General features: G+C 38.2%; 1 protein-coding gene across 1 annotated transcript in view; it reads left to right on the top strand.

Moving 5' to 3' along the window:
- LOC310925498 (cyclin-dependent kinase-like 5) overlaps positions 1 to 27,190 on the top strand; it is a gene marked incomplete at both ends in the record, with an annotated part of 33,892 nt that extends 6,702 nt beyond the window's left edge. The window contains 14 exons of the mRNA XM_083887466.1: positions 3,727 to 3,772; positions 3,866 to 4,002; positions 4,094 to 4,214; positions 5,862 to 5,921; positions 11,758 to 11,848; positions 13,759 to 13,948; positions 17,439 to 17,519; positions 17,631 to 17,797; positions 19,487 to 20,519; positions 21,642 to 21,750; positions 23,375 to 23,498; positions 23,591 to 23,696; positions 25,453 to 25,629; positions 26,825 to 27,190. Coding sequence (XP_083743592.1) covers positions 3,727 to 3,772; positions 3,866 to 4,002; positions 4,094 to 4,214; positions 5,862 to 5,921; positions 11,758 to 11,848; positions 13,759 to 13,948; positions 17,439 to 17,519; positions 17,631 to 17,797; positions 19,487 to 20,519; positions 21,642 to 21,750; positions 23,375 to 23,498; positions 23,591 to 23,696; positions 25,453 to 25,629; positions 26,825 to 27,190 — 2,808 coding nt within the window. The remainder of the gene's footprint in view (positions 1 to 3,726; positions 3,773 to 3,865; positions 4,003 to 4,093; positions 4,215 to 5,861; positions 5,922 to 11,757; positions 11,849 to 13,758; positions 13,949 to 17,438; positions 17,520 to 17,630; positions 17,798 to 19,486; positions 20,520 to 21,641; positions 21,751 to 23,374; positions 23,499 to 23,590; positions 23,697 to 25,452; positions 25,630 to 26,824) is intronic.
- Positions 27,191 to 27,581: the final 391 nt, after the last annotated feature.

Raw genomic sequence — 27,581 nt, 5'->3', positions numbered from 1 at the left:
TTTCAACTGATCCTTGTTCAGGTCAATGCCGACTATTATGATGGTAAATTTCAAGTCATTCCGAGATACTTTTCGTTTTTGAGACTAAAGTCAGCTCACTGTCAAAGTGCATCAGGGCAAATGGATCATTTCCTGAATTTCAAAAATGAGTCTGTCGCTTTATCAGGAACCACAGTGAGCCCCCGTGGTGACGTCACTCCCACTCTTCAGATATAATTAGAAGTCAACATGACTGAGTGTCTGTCAGAAACATCTCAGTTTATTCAATCACAAAGACTGCACTCCCCCTCCTTTCCTGAAGGGAGCAGTTATTTTTGCCAGCAGTGAACAGAAAGTGGGACATTTGAGGACCAAAAAGAGGACGCCCACATCCAGCTTTAAATGGGTCACCTTGAGTGACGCTCTCATCTGTGTGTGTGTGTGTGTGTGTGTGTGTGTGGATACATGGAGGTCACTTTAAAGACAGAAGACAGACTTTAAAGGCCTGGTCCACCCGTAAACATGTGACTTATCTTCACTTTGAGACAGACTTTTCCAACAGGAAACTGAAGTTTGTAAACCACTCACTCTCCCACACCAAAGTCCATAGAGAAAACCAGTGATTTTAACATCACAGAGACACAGGAGTTCACAGGAGTTGTTGATCCACTGCTGCCTCCATCACTAACTTACAATGTGTCTTATTTTGTCAATTCGGCTTTAAAAATTCTTCATTCCAATGTGTTTTAGTGACACAAACTGACCACACGAGGCAGCAGAGGACCAGCAGCTCCTGTGTCCCTGTGAGCTTAAATCACTGATTTTCTCTATGGGCTTTGGTGTGGGAGAGTGAGTAAATGTGGAGGGTGATTTAAAACAAACAAAACATTGGCATCAATTATTGGCCGTGGGCTGACCTCGATTACCAAAAATGGGCGTTGATTGGTCGAGCTCTGAGCGTGTGTGTGTGCGTGTGTGCGTGTGTGTGATCAGTGTCGTAGAGACAGCAGCGATGGTTTCCTGCGGCTCTGCTGATTGAAAGTGGAGCAGAGCTCTGAGCCACAGGCAGAAATACCAGGCTGAACTGAACTGAACTGAACTGGGACAAACATGTCGAGAAATGAGGCGAGGGAGTGCTGGGCCATCACACACACACACACACATTCTTGTACTTGCTGCATACTGAGGACTGGGTTGCTGACAAAGTGAGGACCAGCATTTCCACTTTATAAATCAACACAATTACAAATATCTACTTCATGAATGACATCTACAAAGAACTACTGGTTGCAGTACCATGAAATGTCTGCAGGTGGAGCCCAAAAGCAAAAAGGGCTGTAAAACTTTTTTGTGTGTAATTTTTGGTCCAAAATTTGTCGTCATACTATACTATGTCGACAAAAAAAAAAAAAATTGACCAAAAATGTATGGCCCAACATTTGACAAAAGCGTCATACTATACTATGTCATCCATTTGAAAAAATCTTTGACAAAATTTTTTTGTCAAAAATTTGACAAAGAATATTTGGTCCAAAATTTGACAAAAACGTCATACTATACACAATTGTCCAAAATTTGAAAAAAAAATTGACAAAAAAATGTTGGTCCAAAATTTGACAAAAAATATTTGGTCTAAAATTTGACAAAAAATATTTGGTCCAAAATTTGACAAAAACGTCATACTATACACAATGGTCCAAAATTTAAAAAAAAATTTTTTTTTAAATATGGTCCAAAATTTGATAAAAAACGTCATACTATACACGATCGTCCAACATTTGAAAAAAAAATAGACAAAAAAATGTTGGTCCAAAATTTGACAAAAACGTCAAACTATACAATCATCCAAAAATTAAAAAAAAAAATGTGGTCAAAAATTTGAGAAAAAACGTCATGCTATATGATCGGCCAAAATTTGAGAAAAATCTTTGACAAAAAAATTTTGGTCCAAAATTTGTCAAAAAGTATTTGGTCCAAAATTTGACAAAAAAAATTTGGTCCAAAATTTGACAAAAAAAATTTGGTCCAAAATTTGGAAAAAAATTGACACACATTTGGTCCAAAATTTGACAACAACGTCATACTATATGATCGTCCAAAATTTAACAAAAACATTTTGGTCCAAAATTTGACAAAAACATTTTGGTCCAAAATTTGACAAAAACATTTTGGTCCAAAATTTGACAAAAACATTTTGGTCCAAAATTTGACAAAAACATTTTGGTCCAAAATTTGACAAAAACATTTTGGTCCAAAATTTGACAAAAACGTCAAACTATACAATCGTCCAAAAATTGAAAAAAAAAATGTGGTCAAAAATTTGACAAAAAATTGGTCCAAAATTTGGAAAAAAAATTGACACCAATGTGGTCCAAAATTTGACAACAACGTCATACTATATGATCGTCCGAAATTTGACAAAAACATTTTGGTCCAAAATCTGACAAAAACGTCAAACTATATGATCGTCCGAAATTTGAAAAAAAATTAGGTCCAAATTTTGACAACAACGTCATACTATACTATGTCGTCAAAATTTTTTTGGGACAAATTGAGTATAGCATGTTTACAACCTAAGGAAGTGATTTCAATGAAAACAAAGTGAGGACAGGCCAAAATGTCCTCACTTTGTAAAAATGACCTCACTTTGTTGGTTAAAAACCCTCACTGGTCCTCAGTATGCCACAAGTACAAGAACACACACACACACACACACACACACACACTCATGTCTGACTCACTGCTCATTACTTTTGACTTTTAGTGCTTTGCTCCATATATATATTCATTATTGATTATTTTACATGACGATTGTTTTGAATAGAACCCAACCTCTAATGCTAGTGTGTGTGTGTGCGTGTGTGCGTGCCTGTGTGTGTGCGTGTGTGTGACCTCATTATAGCGAAGCAGCGTCTGCGATCACAGAGTACACGTCTATAGTTTAAACACATATCTGTCCACTGACGTGTGTCTGTGCTGCCATCTAGTGGTGAATCTAGGTCAGTTTAAGTCTACGATGTCTTTAAGAACGCGTTCGCGTCTTTATCTTCAATGTTAGACAGAGTTTCTAAACCACTCACTCTCCTCACACCAAAGTCCACAGAGAAAATCAGTGATTTTAGCTCACAGGGACACAGGAGCTGCTGGTCCTCTGCTGCCTCGTGTGGTCACTTTGTGTCACTGGTTTGAACGTGATTTTTAAAAAGCTGAATTCATGAAAATCAGTCATTGTAAGTTAGTGACGGAGGCAGCAGTGGATCAACAACTCCTGTGAACTCCTGTGTCTCTGTGATGTTAAAATCACTGGTTTACTCTATGGACTTTGGTGTGGGAGAGTGAGTGGTTTACAAACTTCAGTTTACACAAGGAAAATTCTGTCTAACAGTGAAATAAAGACGTGAACGTGTTCTTAAGACGTCGTAGACTTAAACTGACGTAGATTTTGTCACTTGAGTCTTTTATTCAGTGGATAAAATCAGGTTTTTTTCACTCAAAAACACTCACACCAAAGTCACTCACTCTCCCACACCAAACCTCATAGAGAAAATCAGTGATTTTAACATCACAGAGACACAGGAGTTCACAGGAGTTGTTGATCCACTGCTGCCTCCATCACTACGTTCTAATGTGTTGTTTTGTCAATTCGGCTTAGACTTCAGTTTCCTGCATCTCTCTTATATATATATATATATATATATATATATATATATATATAATATTTAATACATCGCGTGTTTGTCGTTGCAGGACACCAATGAAGTCGTCGCCATTAAGAAGTTCAAGGACAGTGAAGGTACGAGGCGCCTCTCTGCTCAGACGAAGACACCTTTTTCATTGATCTGTCTTTTTTTAATTTCCTGTCTCTCACCTCCTCGCGTCCACGTAGAGAACGAGGAGGTCAAAGAGACCACGCTGCGGGAGCTGAAGATGCTGCGAACGCTGAAGCAGGAGAACATCGTGGAGCTGAAGGAGGCCTTCCGTCGACGAGGGAAGCTCTATCTGGTCTTTGAGTACGTGGAGAAGGTAAAAACGCCGCCTCGCGACGTTAAGCGCCGCTCTCCGCGACCGTTGCTGTTGTTTTACGCGTTTTTCCGTGTGTGTGTTTACGTTGAAGAACATGCTGGAGCTGCTGGAGGAGCTGCCTAACGGCGTGCCCACGGACAAAGCTCGCAGCTACATCCACCAGCTGATCAAGGCCATTCACTGGTGCCACAAACACGACATCGTCCATCGAGGTAACAAGACAGAGATTATGTTCATCTCACGTCCTTAATGTAAATATTTTCATGTTTCTGTCATTTTTCAGCTTCTTAAATGTGAATATTTTCATGTTTCTGTCATTTTTCAGCTTCTTAAATGTGAATATTTTCATGTTTCTGTCATTTTTCAGCTTCTTAAATGTGAATATTTTCACGTTTCTGTCATTTTTCAGCTTCTTAAATGTGAATATTTTCATGTTTCTGTCATTTTTCAGCTTCTTAAATGTGAATATTTTCACGTTTCTGTCATTTTTCAGCTTCTTAAATGTGAATATTTTCGTTTTTCTGTAATTTTTCAGCTTCTTAAATGTGAATATTTTCATGTTTCTGTCATTTTTCAGCTTCTTAAATGTGAATATTTTCATGTTTCTGTCATTTTTCAGCTTCTTAAATGTGAATATTTTCATGTTTCTGTCATTTTTCAGCTTCTTAAATGTGAATATTTTCACATTTCTGTCATTTTTCAGCTTCTTAAATGTGAATATTTTCACGTTTCTGTCATTTTTCAGCTTCTTAAATGTGAATATTTTCACGTTTCTGTCATTTTTCAGCTTCTTAAATGTGAATATTTTCGTTTTTCTGTCATTTTTCAGCTTCTTAAATGTGAATATTTTCACATTTCTGTCATTTTTCAGCTTCTTAAATGTGAATATTTTCACGTTTCTGTCATTTTTCAGCTTCTTAAATGTGAATATTTTCACGTTTCTGTCATTTTTCAGCTTCTTAAATGTGAATATTTTCACGTTTCTGTCATTTTTCAGCTTCTTAAATGTGAATATTTTCACATTTCTGTCATTTTTCAGCTTCTTAAATGTGAATATTTTCACGTTTCTGTCATTTTTCAGCTTCTTAAATGTGAATATTTTCACGTTTCTGTCATTTTTCAGCTTATTAAATGTAAATATTTTCACGTTTCTGTCATTTTTCAGCTTCTTTAATGTGAATATTTTCACATTTCTGTCATTTTTCAGCTTCTTAAATGTGAATATTTTCACGTTTCTGTCATTTTTCAGCTTATTAAATGTAAATATTTTCACGTTTCTGTCATTTTTCAGCTTATTAAATGTAAATATTTTCACGTTTCTGTCATTTTTCAGCTTATTAAATGTGAATATTTTCACGTTTCTGTCATTTTTCAGCTTATTAAATGTAAATATTTTCACGTTTCTGTCATTTTTCAGCTTCTTTAATGTGAATATTTTCACATTTCTGTCATTTTTCAGCTTCTTTAATGTGAATATTTTCACATTTCTGTCATTTTTCAGCATCTGTTGAATCTTTCAGAACAGTATAACGTTGTAGTTTTTCTTTAAAGTTCACTCTTTTGTCTTGTAACGACTGCTGCGTGGTTTAAAGACGTGTGAGCTGTGTTTTCCACGTCAGTGTGAGCAGAACAGAGACAGCAGATGTCACTGTGAGAGCTTCTTTGGCTCAGTCAGGACACCGTAGCAGGCGTCCAAATGGCCCGCGGTTTACTCCACGCTCACATTGGACAGAATTCACAGATGATTTCATGTTTAAGTCACGTTTTATGACTTAAACATCTTTGTTTATTCTGCAGTAGAATGAAGTGGTTGATCAGGATGTTGAAGATGTCATGATGACCTTTATTCTCCTCCTCAGACATAAAGCCTGAAAACCTTCTCATCAGCTCTGACGACGTCCTCAAGTTATGTGACTTTGGTGAGAAAACTCTAAACTTTTGTCTACTTTCACGAAACGTGTTTGAAAACAAGAAAATAATCCAGCCTTGGTTCAATCTAAAAGAGTTATAATCTTTATTTAATTTAGACCATAATCTAAATTAAATAAAGATTAATTTTTACCATAATCTTCAAAGATGTTCACTCCAAAAACTGCTATGTGTGGGTTAGGGTTAGGGATATGTGTGTATTTATGTATATATATATATATATATATATATATGTATGTATATGTGTGTGTATATATATAAATACATATACGTATATGTGTGTGTTTATACCTATATGTGTATATATATATATATGTGTATGTGTGTGTGTATATATATATATATATATGTATGTATATTTATTTATATATGTGTATATGTATATATATATGTACATATATACGTGTATATATAATAATAATACTAATAATACTCATTTCTTGCACATGTATATATACATATATGTACAGTATATATACATATGTGTATATATACATATATACGTATACATGTGTTTATATTCGTATATATATATATACATATATACGTATACATGTGTTTATATTCGTATATATATATATACATGTATGTACACATATATACATATACGTATACATATATATATATACACATATATGTGTATATATGTGTATATATACACATGTGTATATATATACACACACATGTATATGTTTGTATGTATATATGTATGTATGTATGTGTATATTTATGTGTATATATATGTATGTGTATATATACGTACTGTATATAGTGTGTGTATATCTATATATATATATATGTATATAGATATACACATATATATGTATATATACACATACGTGTATATATATATACATATATATATATATGTTCACATATTTATATATATACATATATATATATATATATATATATATATATGTATATATATATATACATGTGTGTATATATGCGTACTGTATATAGTGTGTGTGTGTGTCTGTGTGTGCTATGGGTGCCTGGATGGCTCATGTTAGATATGTATATATATTTAAAGGCTGATGTCAGACCCATATAAGGTCATGTTTCCTGCCCTGTGATGCGTGTGTGATGTCACCAGTTCCTTTTTTCTTTGCTGCGATGTCATAAATGCATCAATGTCAGGTTGTAGAGGACGTCGTCTCACAGCGTCTCTCATAATCCACACCCATCTTCTCCTCAAACAAAGATCTCCAGACGAGATGAAGATTCCTCTGTTCTCCAGATCAGATCAGAAAGGCCTGAAGGTGAAGAGTGATGTGTCCACAGTCAGGACAGAGGAGCAGCTCCTCCTCTTCTACACCTCAGCCATCTCCCACCTCTTCCACCTGACTGGAGCTGACAAGTGTCTCCAGGAGCAGGAGGTGGTCCTCCACGTCTCCCGCCTCCTGACCAGAATGAGAAGTTTCCCCGTGGCCGAGGACCAAAGGGTTCCTGGCGTCAACAGAGCTAAGTCTGTGGCTAAAGACGTGATGAAAGAGCTGCAGGAGAAATCTCCTGAGCTGCTCAAGTACATGCTGCTGGACAGTCTCAGCGACGTGGAGGACATGGTGGTCTCCTGTCTCCACAAACACACCCAGAGGCTGTTGGACATGAAGAAGAAGATGAGCTTTGAAAGGACGTACGGCAGAAGCCTCGTCGTCCCCCTCAACCTCAGCGTCTGTTTCGTCCTGCTCGGAGGGCTTTTGGTCGTCTTCTTGGTCTAAGAGGACAAGACCTCGGGAAACTCCAGAATTTACTTTACGATTATCGGAAACCCTTTTTCAGAATTTACGATTATCGGAAACCCTTTTCTTGTTTTTAGTCGTCTTCTTGGTCTAAGAGGACAAGACCTCGGGAAACTCCAGAATTTACTTTACGATTATCGGAAACCCTTTTTCAGAATTTACGATTATAGGAAACCCTTTTCCTGCTTTCACTTTTATGATTATCGGAAACCCTTTTCCTGCTTTCACTTTACGATTATCGAAAACCCTTTTCTTGCTTTCACTTTTACGATTATCGGAAACCCTTTTCTTGCTTTCACTTTACGATAATCGCAAAAGCTTTCCAGATTTTACATTATGAATATCGGAAACCCTTTTCCCGCTTTTACTTTACGATTATCGGAAAACCCTTTCCAGGATTTACTTTACGATTATCGGAAACCCTTGTCTTGCTTTCACTTTTACGATTATCGGAAACCCTTTTCTTGCTTTCACTTTTACGATTATTGGAAACCCTTTTCCTGCTTTCACTTTACGATAATCGCAAAGGCTTTCCAGATTTTACATTATGAATATCGGAAACCCTTTACCCGCTTTCACTTTTACGATTATCGGAAACCCTTTTCCTGCTTTCACTTTTACGATAATCAGAAACCCTTTTCCCGCTTTCACTTTACGATTATAGGAAACCCTTTTCCTGCTTTCACTTTACGATTATGGGAAACCCTTTTCCTGCTTTCACTTTTACGATAATCAGAAACCCTTTTCCCACTTTCACTTTACGATTATCGGAAACCCTTTTCTTGCTTTCACTTTACGATTATCGGAAACCCTTCTCCTGCTTTCACTTTTACGATTATCGGAAACCCTTTTGCCACTTTCACTTTACGATAATCAGAAACCCTTTTCTTGCTTTCACTTTTACGGTTATCGGAAACCCTTTCCAGAATTTACTTTACAATTATTGGAAACCCTTTTCCTGCTTTCACTTTTACGATTATTGGAAACCTTTTTCCTGCTTTCACTTTTACGATAATCGGAAAGGCTTTTCCATATTTTACATTATGATTATCGGAAACCCTTTTCACGCTTTCACTTTACAATTATCGGAAACCCTTTTCCTGCTTTCACTTTACAATTATCGGAAACCCTTTTCCTGCTTTCACTTTTACGATAATTGGAAACCCTTTTCCTGCCTTCACTTTACGATAATCGGAAACCGTTTTCCTGCTTTCACTTTATGATTATCGGAAACCCTTTTCCACAATTTACGATAATCAGAAACCCTTTTCCTGCTTCTTACTTTTACGATTATCGAAAACCCTTTTCCTGCTTTCACTTTTACGATTATCGGAAACCCTTTTCCTGCTTTCACTTTATGATTATCGGAAACCCTTTTCCAGAATTTACGATAATCAGAAACCCTTTTTCTGCTTTCACTTTTAAGATTATCAGAAACTCTTTTCCTGCTTTGACTTTACGATTATCGGAAACCCTTTTCCTGCTTTCACTTTTACTATTATCGGAAACCCTTTTCCCGATTTTACTTTGACGTTTATTAGAAACCCTTTTCTTGCTTTCACTTTTACGATTATCGGAAACCCTTTTCTTGCTTTCACTTTACGATAATCGGAAAGGCTTTCCAGATTTTATATTACAATTATCGGAAACCCTTTTTGAGATTTCTCTCAGATGTTCATCCACAGGATTATATTCTTATATAATCTCTGTGCTGAAGGTCTCGGCCAAGGATTAAGAAATGAGGATGAGGATGAAGTCGAGGAACTGGGATTAAGAACCTGAAACTGTGGATTAAAAAAAAGAACCGTCATCAAGTTCAAACTGGGATTAAGAATTTTGAAATTTGGATTAAGAACTGGAGGAACATTAAAAATCTCAAAGTGTGATCATGAACTTCTGATCCATGAGGAAGAATTTGGAACTCGGATGAAGAACTTGACACAGATTAAGAAGTTAAAGCTGTGATAGAAAAATCTGGAACTGGGATTAGGAACTTCAAACGGTCAAAAAGAACTTTAAACTTGGATTAAGAACTTTGAACTGTGGAGTGAACAGTGTACAGTCTGCAGGAAATGAGTATTGTTACTGTTATTAGTTTATTATTATTCTGAAGTAGAACAAAGTTGAAGATTATAGATAAATACTTTATTAATCCCGATAATCCCATCGTCCAGCAGCTCTTACATAGAAACATAAAAGCAGACAAAGATTAAAAAACAGAGATTATCAGTGTGGAACAGATTAATAGTGAAAGGCAGAAGATAAATGAATAGAAAAATGACTGTTAATTCTTTAAAGAATATAATGAAATAAAATTCAATAATAATCTGAAGAATGAAAAGATAAATAAACATCGTGCTGCTTTACTCTCTGTGCTAACGGCTAGTGCTAAAGCATTTACTCTCTGCTAACTGCTAGTGCTTAAGCATTTACTCTCTGTGCTAAAGCATTCACTCTCTGTGCTAACGGCTAGTGCTAAAGCATTTACTCTCTGTGCTAAAGCATTTACTCTCTGTGCTAACGGCTAGTGCTAAAGCATTTACTCTCTGCTAACTGCTAGTGCTTAAGCATTTTCTCTCTGTGCTTAAGCATTCACTCTCTGTGCTAACGGCTAGTGCTAAAGCATTTACTCTCTGTGCTAAAGCATTTACTCTCTGTGCTAACGGCTAGTGCTAAAGCATTTACTCTCTGTCCTAAAGCATTTACCCTCTGTGCTAAAGCATTTACTCTCTGTGCTAACGGCTAGTGCTAAAGCATTTACTCTCTGTGCTAAAGCATTCACTCTCTGTGCTAACGGCTAGTGCTAAAGCATTTACTCTCTGTGCTAAAGCATTTACTCTCTGTGCTAACGGCTAGTGCCAAAGCATTTACTCTCTGTGCTAAAGCCTTTACTCTCTGTGCTTAAGCATTTACTCTCTGTGCTAACGGCTAGTGCTAAAGCATTTACTCTCTGTGTTAAAGCATTTACTATCCGTGCTAACGGCTAGTGCTAAAGCATTTACTATCTGTGCTAAAGCATTTACTCTCAGTGCTTAAGCATTTACTCTCTGTGCTAACGGCTAGTGCTAAAGCATTTACTCTCTGTGTTAAAGCATTTACTATCCGTGCTAACGGCTAGTGCTAAAGCATTTGCTCACAATAACAACACACCATAATCCAGGGATTTTTCACTCGATCAGAACAGTGTCGGCTAGCACACAGTTAGCTTAGCACAGTTTATAAATCATTGTTGGATTATGAGAATTCAATAAAAGTATATTTTTGGTTACTTTTTCCTCCAGAGAACAGCAGAAGCTAGCACACAGTTAGCTTAGCGATCTTTGTAAATCATTGAAATGAAATAAAAGTAGATTTTTGGTCACTTTCTCTCTACTTTACAGCTACAACCAGGGGGAGCGTTAGCTTAGCACAGTTTCTAAATCACTGTAGGATTGTGAAAATGACTTAAAGGTAGATTTTTGGTCACTTTTTCTCGAGAAATCAGCAGAAGCTAGCATGCAGTTAGCTTAGCGATCTTTGTAAATAATTGTAGGGATTATGAAAATGAATTAAAAGTTGATTTTTTGGTCACTTTCTCTCTACTTTACAGCTACAACCAGGGGAGTGTTAGCTTAGCACAGTTTCTCAATCATTGTCAGGTTGTGAAAATGAATTAAAAGTAGATTTTTGGTCACTTTTTAGAGTAGCTAGCACAAAGTTAGCTTAGTGATCTTTTAAATCATTGTAGGGCAGATTTTCCGGTGACCTGTTAGCTTAGCACAGTTTCTATATCGTTGTAGGATAATGAGAATGAAACAAAACAAGGTTTTTGGTCACTTTTTCTCCAGAGAATAGCCACAGCTAGCACACAGTTAGCTTAGCGATCTTTGTGAATCATTACAGGGATTATGAAAATGTATTAAATGTATATTTTGGGACGACCTTTTCTCGACAGAATAGCCTCAGCTGTTGTGACCGTGATGTTTTCTGATGATTTAGCGTCTCAGTGAGCGTAAATACGATATCCAGGCTAACGCTACGACGCGTCCTCACGCTTTTATCGCCCCCTTCTGTCTTTTCTTTGTCGTTTTTCTCTCGCCAGGTTTTGCTCGTAATCTCTCGGAGGGAACCGACGCCAATTACACGGAGTACGTGGCCACCAGGTGGTACCGTTCTCCAGAGCTGCTGCTCGGGTACGTCCTCGCGTCGCACATTTACTTTAAGTAGCCGTTCTTCCCCCCGACCTTCTGCAGCAGCCTCTAAAGGGACAGTTTTGGGACACAATTCACACAAATGTCGCAAGCGATAAAACAAAGCAATTTGTGAGTGAATTTTGTTCACAAACGCATTCCTTTACTCTGCAAACAAAACAACACGAAACACTCGTCGACGTTCAGTTCAGTGCAGTTTAGTTCGTTTCGAACACGTGAATAATAACAACAACAAAAATAATAAAAATAAAAATAAATATACAAAATAAAACAACAAAATCAATTTATCACATATTATTGATCTTTAAGAACATTTTATTTCACTGTTAGACAGACTTTAACAACAGGAAACTGAAGTTTGTAAACCACTCACTCTCCCACACCAAAGTCACTCACTCTCCCACACCAAAGTCACTCACTCTCCCACACCAAAGTCACTCACTCTCCTACACCAAAGTCACTCACTCTCCCACACCAAAGTCACTCACTCTCTCACACCAAAGTCACTCACTCTCCCACACCAAAGTCACTCACTCTCCCACACCAAAGTCACTCACTCTCTCACACCAAAGTCACTCACTCTCCCACACCAAAGTCACTCACTCTCACACACCAAAGTCACTCACTCTCCCACACCAAAGTCACTCACTCTCACACACCAAAGTCACTCACTCTCACACACCAAAGTCACTCACTCTCTCACACCAAAGTCACTCACTCTCCCACACCAAAGTCACTCACTCTCTCACACCAAAGTCACTCACTCTCCCACACCAAAGTCACTCACTCTCCCACACCAAAGTCACTCACTTTCACACACCAAAGTCACTCACTCTCCCACACCAAAGTCACTCACTCTCCCACACCAAAGTCACTCACTTTCACACACCAAAGTCACTCACTCTCTCACAGCAAAGTCACTCACTCTCACACACCAAAGTCACTCACTCTCTCGCACCAAAGTCACTCACTCTCCCGCACCAAATTCACTCACTCTCCCGCACCAAAGTCACTCACTCTCCCACACCAAAGTCACTCACTCTCCCACACCAAAGTCACTCACTCTCCCACACCAAAGTCACTCACTCTCTCACACCAAAGTCACTCACTCTCCCACACCAAAGTCACTCACTCTCCCACACCAAAGTCACTCACTCTCCCACACCAAAGCCACTCACTCTCCCACACCAAAGCCCATAGAGAAAACCAGTGATTTTAGCTCACAGGGACACAGGAGCTGCTGGTCCTCTGCTGCCTCGTGTGGTCACTTTGTGTCACTGTGTTAAGTGTAAATGAAACATTTTTAAAGCCGAATTCGCTAAAATCAGTCATTGTAAGTTAGTGATGGAGGCAGCAGTGGATCAACAACTCCTGTGTGTATGTGATGTTAAAATCACTGGTTTACTCTATGGACTTTGGTGTGGGAGAGTGAGTGAAAAAAAACCATAATTTTGCCACTGAATAAAAGACTCAAGTAATAAAATATACGTCAGTTTAAGTCTACGACGTCTAAAGAACACGTTCGCGTCTTTATTTTCACTGTTAGACAGACTTTTCCTTGTGTAAACTGAAGTTTGTAAACCACTCACTCTCCCACACCAAAGTCACTCACTCTCCCACACCAAAGCCCATAGAAAAAAACAGTGATTTTTACATCACAGAGACACAGGAGTTCACAGGAGTTGTTGATCCACTGCTGCCTCCATCACTAACTTACAATGACAGTGACACAAAGTGACCACACGAGGCAGCAGAGGACCAGCAGCTCCTGTGTCCCTGTGATGCTAAAATCACTGGTTTTCTCTGTGGACTTTGGTGTGGGCGAGTGAGTGAGTGAGTTTACAAACTTCAGTGTGACTGACTTGGATTTCCCCCCCCCCCCCCCCGTGCAGCGCTCCGTACGGGAAGGCGGTGGACATGTGGTCAGTGGGATGCATTCTGGGAGAGCTGAGCGACGGTCAGCCTCTGTTCCCGGGAGAGAGCGAGATCGACCAGCTCTTCACCATCCAGAAGGTGTTGGGACCTCTGCCTCCAGAGCAGATGAAGCTCTTCTACAACAACCCTCGCTTCCACGGACTCAGGGTGAGAGTCACAGCATCATCTCCTCCTCCTCCTCCTCCTCCTCCTCCTCCTCCTCCTCCTCCTCCTCCTCCTCCTCTTGTCTTCTTTCCCTGGCTTGGTTCTCTGTGCCGTGACTGATGTGATCACAGTGACTCATCTTGTGTCCTCTTCAGTGAACGAAGGCTGTGATAAGTCTGCACTGCAAAAACACTGAAGACACTCAAACAAACTGTGAATGTGCAGCCACTTTAAAACCAGGACAAACGGGAGAAAATTAATGCTGAATAGAATAAAGCTGATGAGTCAAGTATTACTCAAGTAGCGTCATAAAACCATATCTAACTTTAACAAACACATGCTTCATACTCACAGAAAGGTCAGAAACTCAGCTAAAAGCTCATATAAATCATTCTTATGTTCACGAAACACAGTTAAAACACAGATTGATCAAACAGCAGGAGCGGAAAAAACCCGTCACAGCGCACACATTGAAAAGCGGCACCGGAGCGTCAGCGCGATTATGTAAACAAAAAAAAACACGTGTCGGCTGGACAGCGGAGAATCTACAGATTCCAGCGGTACAATTTTTTATCGCTCTACGACCAAGATTCACGGATCCAGCCCCAAAATAAGAGCAAAACAACAACTGACTTTCAAGAAATACAAGCAGAAATATTGTCTTACCTTTGCTGTTTATCAAAACAAATTATTTCCACTGGAACAAAACCACTTCTAATGAAGAACTACACTTCCCAGCATGCTTTGGGGACAAATCCCGGTCTGATTGATCATTACAGAGCGACATTAGATCGTTCTGATTAGAGAAGGGCTAATGTCCGCACAAATGCGTCATATGCATTTATGTCCTTTTGACTCGCTAATGAAGTGATTCACACGCATTTGGAGACCGAGGTCTGATTCTATTGGTTTAGACGTTTAAAACGAGCTGTCAATCACCCTAATTGACCAAGGTAAGCCAGAGCTATGTCGCTGCGTAACTGAAGACGCTGCAGAGTCACAGAGTTATTATTACGCACCGCACAGGAAGCATCGATTTACAGCCAGTTATCATACTTTTTTTTTTCAAAACAAGTTCTTTATAGAACTGTAGTGACATATAAATAAAATTAAATGGATTTTTAATAATTTGGTACCTAAGAAATCTCAAATGGCACAGATGGTGCCAAGCTGTGCCAAAGAGAGAACGCCTAGACATCTCTTTACAAAAACCTCTGTAATTTCACTCTGCTTTATTTCAGCAGCATCAGACTTTGCACAGATCATGTTCACATGTTGTTACATGACCTACATGTGTTTTTAAGCTCCTGCTTTATATTTTAAAGGTGATATTTGCTTTAAAATGCAATATTTTTTAAGGCGAGAGAAAAAAATCCTTCAGTTATGCTGTGATCCATGTACATTTACTCTGACACAGTGACATCTACAGTGAAACTTACACCTCTGGTGGAATCTCACAAGTGTTATCTTCATTTTGATACTAAGATAATCCACATAGAGCTTGTAACTGCAGAGATTTACTCTATTTAGTTTGGGCATGTCATTTTAGAGCAGGGACTGCAAAAAGAGAGTCAGGGAAGAAGAGGTTAAAAACCAGATTTCAGATTTTTCAGCTTCTTAAATGTGAATATTTTCATGTTTCTGTCATTTTTCAGCTTCTTAAATGTGAATATTTTCATGTTTTTTGTAATTTTTCAGCTTCTTAAATGTGAATATTTTCACGTTTCTGTCATTTTTCAGCTTCTTAAATGTGAATATTTTCACGTTTCTGTCATTTTTCAGCTTCTTAAATGTGAATATTTTCACGTTTCTGTCATTTTTCAGCTTCTTAAATGTGAATATTTTCACGTTTCTATCATTTTTCAGCTTCTTAAATGTGAATATTTTCACGTTTCTGTCATTTTTCAGCTTCTTAAATGTGAATATTTTCACGTTTCTGTCATTTTTCAGCTTCTTAAATGTGAATATTTTCATGTTTCTGTCATTTTTCAGCTTCTTAAATGTGAATATTTTCACGTTTCTGTCATTTTTCAGCTTCTTAAATGTATATATTTTCACATTTCTGTCATTTTTCAGCTTCTTAAATGTGAATATTTTCACGTTTCTGTCATTTTTAGCTTCTTAAATGTGAATATTTGCTGTTCCTCTGTTGTAAATGCTGTATATTTTTACAGTGCAGACCACAGTGTCGCCCCTTCTCTCCGTTGAGCCCACGCTGTAACGTATAATTATTAGTTTTCTCGCTGTCCTCGTGTGGATCCCTGACACTGAGAGGGAAGCAGCAGATAATTATGTACTTTTTTAAAAATTGTAGACACTTGATTAAAAGCTGCTGTTATGGATCCTAAATTCTTTCTGCTCGTCGACGACGTACAAACCAGAGTTTTGTTCTCGCTTGTTTTTCAAATCGCAGCTTGAAACGAAGCAATTAGCAAATCTCAAAGGCTGCAATTTAATCCTGCTATTTTTATCCCCTCTGTGCAAAACGTACACATTTTTAACGTCTTCTCCTCACATTAGAGCAGAGCTGGAGGCCAGCGAGTGTCTGGTCTGGTCAGCAGGGGGCGATCACGTGGAAAACTTAAAAACTTACAATGGCGTTGTGATGTTCCATCCTGCAAAAAATTGTTTTCAAGGAACTTAAACTAGCCTTATTTCAGAGAAATTGTTCTTGTTTTTTACCTGTAAAGAATCCGCAAAACCTTTGTGTCAAATCAAAAAATGGACGTCAAAATTCCAAAATTCCCGACTTCCTGTTGAGTTGAGACCATGGTTACGGTCGACTTTTTTTTCCGTCTTGGTCGATAACATCTTCACACCAAATTTCGTGAAATTCGGTGGAACTCGATGTTTGCCGAAGTCATAGGGCACTTCCTGTTTCGTGGCAAATGGTCGAAATTCGCAAATTTGAAATCCGCAAAATCTTACACAAACTTTTTACCTTTGATGCGTTTCGTAGAAATGGGCGTAGTTTTTATGTTGGTATGACAAACGCGCTCGGACAAAGACGCTCATTTACGCAAGGTACAAATCGCCAAAATGGACGTCGAAATTCCCAACTTCCTGTTGAGTTGAGACCATGGTTACGGTCGACTTTTTTGTCCGTCTTGGTCGATAAGGTCTTCACACCAAGTTTCGGGAAATTCTGTGGAACTCGATTTATGCCGAAGTCATAGGGCACTTCCTGTTTCGTGTCCAATATTCGAAATTCGCAAATTTGAAATCCGCAAAATCTTACGCTAACTTTTTACCTTTGATGTGTTTAGTAGAAATGGACGTATTTTTTATGTCGGTATGACAATCACGCTTGGACAAAGTCGCTTATTTACGCAAGGTACAAATCGACAAAATGGACGTCAAAATTCCCGACTTCCTGTTGAGTTGAGACCATGGTTACGGTCGACTTTTTTGTCCGTCTTGGTCGATAACATCTTCACACCAAGTTTCGGGGAATACGGTGGAACTAAATTTTGTGTCTTTGTCCGTCTTTCAGTTTCCTTCAGTGAATCACCCTCAGACGCTGGAGCGCAGATACCTGGGCATCATCGGTGGAGGCCTCCTCGACCTGCTGAAGGTATGAACACATGACACTCCCTGTTGGTAAACTCACTCACTCTCCCGCACCAAAGTGCAGGAGACATTTCCGATGACTCAGCAGCGCCCTCTGTCTGTCTCTGTTTGTCAGAACATGCTGCTGCTGAACCCGAGCGAGCGTTTCCTCACCGAGCAGAGTCTCAACCATCACGCCTTCCAGAACCTGCGGCTGGTGGAGCGGCCCGGCCCGGCCACACCCACTCCTGTGCGCTCCTCCAAGAGGAAGCCTCACCACGGAGACAACAGCACCCCCAGCAGGTCAGCAGAGAGCGGTGTTTCGCACATGTTCAGTCGTGACTTTTTACAGCAGAAATCATTTAATGTTAGAGATGAATTTCTCAATTTTCTCTCACTGCCGCCACTGCATTATTACATCATTATTAAATTATTATTACATTATAACATCATTATTAAATTATTATTAAATGATTATTAAATGATTATTAAATGATTATTACATTATACATCATTATTAAATTATTATTAAATTATTAAATATTATTACATCATTATTACATCATTATTACATCATTATTACATCATTATTACATTATTATTAAATTATTATTACTATTACATCATTATTAAATTATTATTACATTATTACATCATTATAAATGTATTATTAAATTATAACAACATCATCAAATTATTATTACATTATAACATACTTATTAAATTATTATTACATCATTATAAATGTATTATTACATCATTATTCAATTATTGCATTATTACATCACTATAACATCATTATTAAATTATTATTACATTATTACATCATTATTAAATTATTACATTAGTACATCATTATTAAATTATTATTACATTATTATTACATAATTATTAAATTGTTACATTATTACATTATTATTACATTATTACATTATTATTACTACATTATTATATCATTATTACATCATTATTAAATTATTATTACATTATTACATCATTATTAAATTATTATTACATCATTATTAAATTATTACTACATTATTATTACATCATTATTAAATAATTATTACATTATTAAATTATTGAATTATTATTACATTATTACATCATTATTAAATTATTACTACATTATTATTACAATATTTAATTATTATTACATTAAATTATTACATCATTATTCAATTATTACATTTACTAAATTAATATTACATTATTACATCACCACTACATTATTACATCATTATTATCTTATTACATCATTACTACATTATTACATCATTATTAAATTATTACTACATTATAACATCATTATTATTACATTATTACATCATTATTAAATTATTACATCATTATTACATTATTTCATAATTATTATATTATTACATTATTATTCAATTATTATTACATAATGACTAAATTAATATTATATTACATCATTGTTAAATTATTATTACATTATTACATCATTACTACATTATTACATCATTATTAAATTATTACTACATTATTACATCATTATTATTACATTATTACATCATTATTATATTATTACATCATTGTTAAATTATTATTACATTACTACATTGTTACATCATTATTAAATTATTATTACATATCACATCATTATTAAATTATTTTTACATTGTTACATCATTATTTCATTATTACATCACTACATTATTACAGCATTATGACATTATTTCATAATTATTATTATTATTATTATATTATTTCGTAATTATTTCATCATTATTACTACATTATAACATTACATCATTATTTCATTATTATATATTATTTAATTATTACTACATTTTTGTTACATCACTATTACTACATTATTACATCATTATTACATTATTAATACATCATTATTACATTTTTAATACTACATTATTATTACATCATCATTATTACATTATCATTACGTCATTATAATGACATCATCGTGATGATGACGTCATCCTGGTCGTTCCCTGTGTTGTTGGTCAGGAGTCATGCGGTGAAGACTTCGGGCAGCAGCCACCGCTCCAGCAGCAGAGAGGTCGACCTTCACCCGAGCAACGACGGCTTCCTCAACGGCAGCAGCATGTCGGTGACGCTCAGCCCCACGCTGCACGCCAAGAGCTACGTGCCGCAGATGTTCAACCACGCCGGCTCGTGCAGCGTGGACCTGAGCAGCAGCAACCTGCCGCACCTGCTCGCCGCCAGCGACGCCAAGAGCGACGCCAACCCGGGCGCCAAGGCGTCCGACGGCCCCGGCGCCAAGTACCTCAAGTCCAACTTCCGCTCGCAGCAGAACCGCCACTCGTTCGTGGAGGGCAAGACCAACACGCTGCAGTCCGGCGAGAAGCACGCTCGCCACAGCTACGTGGAGTCGCACGGCTCCGCCCCCTCCTCGTCCAAGTTCGCCGCCTACCTGAACTTGTCCAAAAGCTACGGCACGCTCAGCGACGCCAAGTCGGTGGGCAACCTGAACGACGTGCACCTGTACGCCGACGAGCCGGCGCCGCGCTACTTCCCGTCCAGCTGCCTGGACCTGACGGCGCCGAGCAGCCCCGCGCCGCGCCGCGTCGACAGGCTGGGGGCCGCCGCCGGCGCCGGGCGAGGCGGCACGCGCTCGGACCGGGAGAGCAACACGCTGGACTCCTCCTACAGACGCAACTCCGCTCGCCACAAGGCCGCGGAGGACGCCAAGTCCTCGGACGCCCCGGAGCCGGCGGACGGCGGCGCGGACAGAAGCCACGCCCACTCGCTGTCGGCGCCGCACGACCCGCTGTCCTACGCCCAGGGCTACACCAGCCCCTTCTCCTCGCAGCAGCGGCCGCACCGTCACTCCATGTACGTGCGGCGGGATCACCAGAGGACGCACGCGGCGGCGGACGACGCGCTGACGGTGGCGGCGGCGGCGGCGGCTCAGGGTCTGAGCGGCAGAGCGTCCAGTCTGCAGCTGCTGTCGCCGCAGCTGCAGCATCGCACGCTGCCTCACCACGCGTCCTCGTCCAGGGAGGACGACGTGAGCAGGGTCAGTCGCAGAGAGAGCGCCCCCCTGCTGTGGGAACTCACCACTCACTCTCCTCACACCAAAACCTCATAGAGAAAACCAGTGATTTTAACATCACTAAATTCAAACGTGTTGTTTTGTAAAATTCGGCTGTTGAAATATTTTATACAGACTTAACTCAGTGACACAAAGTGACCACACGAGGCAGCAGTTAGACCAGGAGCTCCTGTGTCCCTGTGAGCTAAAATCACTGGTTTTCTCTATGGGCTTTGGTGTGGGAGAGTGAGTGGATGCTGCTCTCTCTCTCTCTCTCTCTCTCTGTTTTGCTTTTTCCTGTAAATTGTGGAACAAACACACTGCAGCGCTCACACACACACACACACACTGACACACAAACATTTATATGGCTAACAGAAGCTGTTTGTATCGTCATGACGACGTGTGAATCAAACACACACCTCCACATCCACATCTGATCAGACGCTTTAAAAATAGACCAAACAACCTGCTGTCATTTATTCAATCATCATCACTCATTATTATTATTATATTATCATTATTACTTTATTACATTACATAATTATTACTGTATTATATTACATATTATTAAATTGTTATTACATCATTATTACGTTATTACATTATCATAACTTTATTCTATTATTATATTATTATTAAATTGTTATTACATCATTATTACATTATCATTACATTATTATATCATTAATATTATTTTATTAATATTATGATTATTATTTTATTACATTTGTACTACATTATTACATCATTATCATTACAAATATTATTACTTTTCTATTCTTACATTATAATTGTATTATTACATCATCATTACATTATTATTATTACATCATTATTACATTATTACTACATTATTATATTATTATTACATTAGAACTACATTATTACATTATTATTACATGACTATTATATTATTGCATTATTATTATTACATTAGTACTACATTATAAAATCACTATTGCATTATTATTATTACATTAGTACTACATTATTACATCATTATTATTATATTACTATTATATTATTGCGTTATTATTACATTAGTACTACATTATAACATCATTATTACATTATTTGAGTTTTGTTTTGTCTGTTGTGACTCAGGTGGGTTTGTATCACGATCAACAAACAGAAGACGGAGCGTCGTCGTGCAAAGAGAACAGAAACATCTACAGTGAGTCCATGCCCAGGAGAGTGGGCAGTTTCTACAGAGGTTAGTTTGTTTGTCTACACTGACGCTGTCCAGAAAACACACTGAAAACACTCAGAAAACTCACTGAGAAAACACACTGAAAACCCAGAGAAAACACACTGAAAACACATTGAGAAAACACACTGAAAACCCAGAGAAAACACACTGAAAACACACTGAAAACACATTGAGAAAACACACTGAAAACTCACTGTAAACTCACTGAAAACACACTGAAAACACGCTGAAAACACGCTGAAAACACGCTGAAAACACACTGAAACTCACTGAAAACACGCTGAAAACTCACTGAGAAAACTCACTGAAAACACACTGAAAACACAATGAAAACTCACTGTAAACTCAGAGAAAACTCAGAGAAAACTCACTGAAAACGCACTGAAAACACACACAAAACTCAGAGAAAACTCACTGAAAACACACTGAAAACTCACTGTAAACTCAGAGAAAACTCACTGAAAACACACTGAAAACACACTGAAAACTCACTGTAAACTCAGAGAAAACTCACTGAAAACACACTGAAAACTCACTGAAAACTCACTGAGAAAACACTCTGAAAATTCACTGAAAACTCAGTGAAAACTCACTGAAAACTCACTGAAAACTCACTGAAAACACACTGAAAACTCACTGAGAAAACACTCTGAAAATTCACTGAAAACTCAGTGAAAACTCACTGAAAACTCACTGAAAACAAAGCAAAAACTCACTGAAAACACACTGAATACTCAGAGAAAACACCCTGAAAACTCACTGAAAACACACAGAAAACACACTGAAAACTCAGAGAAAAAACCCTGAAAACTCACTGAAGACACACTGAAAACTGACAGAAAACACTGAAATCACACTGAAAACTCACAGAAAACACACTGAAAACTCACTGAAACTCACAGAAAACACCCTGAAAACTCACTGAAACTCACAGAAAACACCCTGAAAACTCACTGAAAACTCACTGAAAACACACTGAAAACTGACAGAAAACACTGAAATCACACTGAAAACTTACAGAAAACACACTGAAAACTCAGTGAAAACTCAGTGAAAGCTCACACAAATCTCACTGAAAACTCAGGGAAAACTCACTGAAAACACACTGAAAACTCACTGAAAACGCACTGAAAACACACTGAAAACTCAGAGAAAACTCACTGAAAACTCACTGAAAACACAGAAAACTCACTGAAAACTCACTGAAAACACACTGAAAACTCAGAGAAAACTCACTGAAAACACACTGAAAACTCAGAGAAAACTCACTGAAAACACACTGAAAACACTCAGAAAACTCACTGAAAACACGCTGAAAACTCAGTGAAAACACACTGAAAACTCAGAAAAAACTCACTGAAAACTCACAGAAAACTCACTAAAAACTCAGTGAAAACACACTGAAAACTCACAGAAAACTCATAGAAAACTCACAGAAAACTCATAGAAAACACACTGAAAACACCCTGAAAACACTCAGAAAACACTCAGAAAACTGAGAGAAAACGCAGTAAAAACACTGAAAACTCAGTGAAATCTTACAGAAAACTGTGTGTGTGTGTGTGTGTGTGTGTGTGTGTGTGTGTGTGTGTGTGTGTGTGTGTGTGTGTGTGTGTGTGTGTGTCAGTTCCCTCTCCTCGTCCAGATAACTCCTTCCATGAGAGTCGAGCTCAGAGTCGATCCTCGGCTCTTTCTGCCGACAGCAGCAGTTTGTCCAACCACTCCAAACGCCAGCCGACCTTTGACCCCTGGTAATTACGACTGATAATCAATGATCAGTGCGATTGATTTGATTCTCACGCTCAGGTTTTTAACCTGTGTACTTTTACTCTTGTGTTTGCAGGACGGGTCCAGACACTGTGGTTCTGAGTGGATCTGAACCGACCAAAGACAAAGAGAAGCAGAGTTTCTTCAGAGCCATAAAGAAGAAGAAGAAGAAGACTCAGATGGTGAGAGATCAAAACCATCACAACCTCTTCATCACAACCACCGTACATATATATATATATATACATATATATATATATACGCGGTCGACTTTTTTCTACGTCTTGGTCGATAACGTCTTCACACCAAGTTACGTGCGTTAGTTTTTGCGGGGGCGATTTGCGTTTATGTGATTTGCGTTTATGTGATGTGCGTTTTTTGTTTTGCGTTTGTTTGTTTTTTTGCGTTTGTGTTTTTTTTGCATTTGCATTTGTGTTATGCATTTGTGGTTTTTGTTTGTGATTTGTGATTTGCGTTTGTGATTTGCTTTTTTTGTTTTGCGTTTGTGTTTTTTTGCATTTGCGTTTGTGTTATGCATTTGTGGTTTTCGTTTGTGATTTGTGATTTGCGTTTGTGATTTGCGTTTGTGTTTTGCGATTTGCATTTGTGTTTCGTGATTTGCATTTGTGTGATTTGCGTTTGTGTTCGTGAGCTTTCTTTGGTGTTTGTGTTTTTTGTTTTGCGTTTGTGTTTTGTGAATTGTGTTTTGCGTTTGTTTGTTTTTTGCGTTTGTGTTTTTTTGCATTGCGCTTTCTTTGGTGTTTGTGTTTTTTGTTTTGCATTTGTGATTTGCATTTTTTGTTTTGAGTTTGTTTGTTTTTTGCGTTTGTGTTTTTTTGCATTTACGTTTGTTTTATGCATTTGTGATTTACGATTTGCGTTTGTGTTTTGTGATTTGCGTTTGTGTTCTGCGATTTGCGTTTGTGTTCGTGACCGTTCTTTGGTGTTTGTGTTTTTTGTTTTGCGGTTGTGTTTTGTGTTTTGTGATTTTGCGTTTGTTTGTTTTTTGCGTTTGTGTTTTTTTGCATTGCGCTTTTTTTGGTGTTTGTGTTTTTTGTTTTGCATTTGTTTTTTTTTCTTTTGTGTTTTTTTGCATTTGCGTTTGTGTTATGCATTTGTGATTTGCGTTTGTGTTTTGCGATTTGCGTTTGTTTCGTGATTTGCGTTTGTGTTCCGCGATTTGCGTTTGTGTTCGTGAGCGTTCTTTGGTGTTTGTGTTTTTTGTTTTGCTTTTGTGTCTTGTGATTTTGCGTTTGTTTGTTTTTTGCGTTTGTGTTTTTTTGCATTCATTTCTTTGGTGTTTGTGTTTTTTGTTTTGCATTTGTGATTTGCGTTTTTTGTTTTGAGTTTGTTTGTTTTTTGCGTTTGTGTTTTTTTGCATTTACGTTTGTTTTATGCATTTGTGATTTGCGTTTTGCGATTTGCGTTTGTGTTTCGTGATTTGCGTTTGTGTTCTGCGATTTGCGTTTGTGTTCGTGACCGTTCTTTGGTGTTTGTGTTTTTTGTTTTGCGTTTCTGATTTGCATTTTTTGTTTGTTTTTTGCGTTTGTGTTTTTTTGCATTTGCGTTTGTTATGCATTTGTGATTTGCGTTTGTGTTTCGTGATTTGCGTTTGTGTTCTGCGATTTGCGTTTGTGTTCGTGACCGTTCTTTGGTGTTTGTGTTTTTTGTTTTGCGTTTCTGATTTGCGTTTTTTGTTTTGCGTTTGTTTGTTTTTTGCGTTTGTGTTTTTTTGTATTTGCGTTTGTTATGCATTTGTGATTTGCGTTTTGCGTTTGTTTTTCGTGATTTGCGTTTGTGTTCTGCGATTTGAGTTTGTGTTTTGCACCTCGGGGGCCACCGTAATTCTATGATTAAATCTATCTTTTAAACCTGCAGCCACATTAACACTGTGATGCTCCTCAAAGCAAGATATATGTGTATGTGTGTAAACAGGTGGTGGACAGCGTGGACTCTGTGATGCAGAAGACGTCCAGGTCGTCCAGGTCTGGTGGACATCAGAGTGGACATCAGAGTGGACATCAGAGTGGACGTCACAGGACGCGAGACAAGAGCAGAGACCGAGACCAGGACAAGGATTGGCCTCAGGAGAAACTGTCCGACTCTCACTCTCCAGTAAGATTTGACTTTGACTGACGGACAAACAGCAGTTTAATGTTTGTTTATTTAAATGTTGGCGTTTAAATAGTTTCCATTTTACGGACTTTCACCACAAAGTGTTTTTCGTATAAATATGCGATCGTGGACAAATGTATACGAATGAAAAGTGAACCCAAGGAAATGGGACTGAAGTATCAGTTGTCCACCAGGGGGCGACTCCACTTTGAAAACAGTTACAGGAGTTAGTTTTGAAAAAAAAAAGACATTAAAATGGCCGCTGTGTCACTGTCAGATTTTAAAATGGCGTTTGTGTTTTTTGTTTTGCGTTTTGTGATTTGCGTTTGTGTTTTGTGATTTGCCTTTGTGTTTGTTGTTTGTGTTTTGCGTTTTTGTTTTGCGTTTGTTTTTAGTTTGCGTTTTGTGATTTGCATTTGTGTTTGTTGTTTGTGTTTTGCGTTTTTGTTTTGCGTTTGTTTTTAGTTTGCGTTTTGTGATTTGCATTTGTGTTTTGTGATTTGCCTTTGTGTTTGTTGTTTGTGTTTTGCGTTTTTGTTTTGCGTTTGTTTTTGGTTTGCGTTTTGTGATTTGCGTTTGTGTTATTTGTTTTGCGTTTGTGTTTTTTGTTTGTGTTTTGTGATTTGCCTTTGTGTTTGTTGTTTGTGTTTTGCATTTTTTGTTTTGCATTTTTTGTTTTGCGTTTGTTTTTGTTTTGTGATTTGCGTTTGTGTTATTTGTTTGCGTTTGTGTTTTTTGTTTGTGTTTTGTGATTTGCCTTTGTTTGTTGTTTGTGTTTTGCATTTTTTGTTTTGCATTTTTTGTTTTGCGTTTGTTTTTGGTTTGCGATTTGCGTTTGTGTTTTTTGTTTGCATTTTGTGATTAGGCAAATCACAAAACACAAACGCAAACAAAAAACACAAACACATTGTGGTTTGTGTTTTGTGATTTGCCTTTTTGTTTGTTGTATTTGTTTTGTGTTTGTGTTTTTGGTTTGCGTTTTTGTTTTGCATTTTGTGATTTGCGTTTTGTGTTTTTTGTATTGCGTTTTTATTTTTGTTTTGCTTTTTGTGATGAGTTTTTTGTTTTGAGTTTTGCGTTTTGTGATTTGTGATTTGTGATTTGCGTTTTGTGTTTTGCGATTTGCGATTTGCGTATGTGTCAGGATGTCAGATTTTAAAATGGCCGCCGTGCCGTGTGCTCGTGTCTCTTTCAGAGTCAGCCGCTCAAGTCGCTGCGTAAGCTCCTGCACCTTTCTTCAAACTCCTCCTCCTCCAACCAGGCCACGCCCTCCGACATGCGCTACCCGCCTCTGTCTGGCTCCGCCTCCGCTCAGAGCGGCTTCGCGGAGAGTCGAGGTCACGCCGGGGTCGGCACGCCGCAGCTGAAGAGTCGTCAGGCCGCGTACCCGCTGCCCACGCCGCTGGACGCCGGCTGGCACGCCGCGCCCCTGGGACGCTCCGAGGGAAACCCCTATCCTGAGCAGATGAACATCAAAGGAGGACAGAACGGACACGGCTTCGGACGCAACGCTAGGCCACGCCTCCCCAACCTCAACGACCTGAAGGAGACGGCGCTGTGATCACACACACACACACACACACACACACTTTAGACTCACACACACACACTTTAGACACACACACACTGTAGACTTACACACAGACACTTTAGACTTACACACACACACACACACACACTTCAGACTTACACACACACTCACTTTAGACTCACACACACTTTAGACTCGCACACTTTAAACTCACACACACACTTTAGTAACACTTAAGACTTACACACACACGCACTTTAGACTTACACACACACACACTTTAGACTCACACACTTTAAACTCACACACACACACTTTAGACTCACACACACACACTTTAAACTCACTTACACACTTTAGACTCACACACTTTAAACTCACACACACTTTAGTCACACACTTTAGACTCACACACACTTTA

Source organism: Microchirus variegatus, assembly GCF_963457635.1.
Source record: "Microchirus variegatus genome assembly, chromosome: 4".
NCBI classification, from domain to species: domain Eukaryota; kingdom Metazoa; phylum Chordata; class Actinopteri; order Pleuronectiformes; family Soleidae; genus Microchirus; species Microchirus variegatus.
This window is presented reverse-complemented; position numbering and strand designations above follow the sequence as displayed.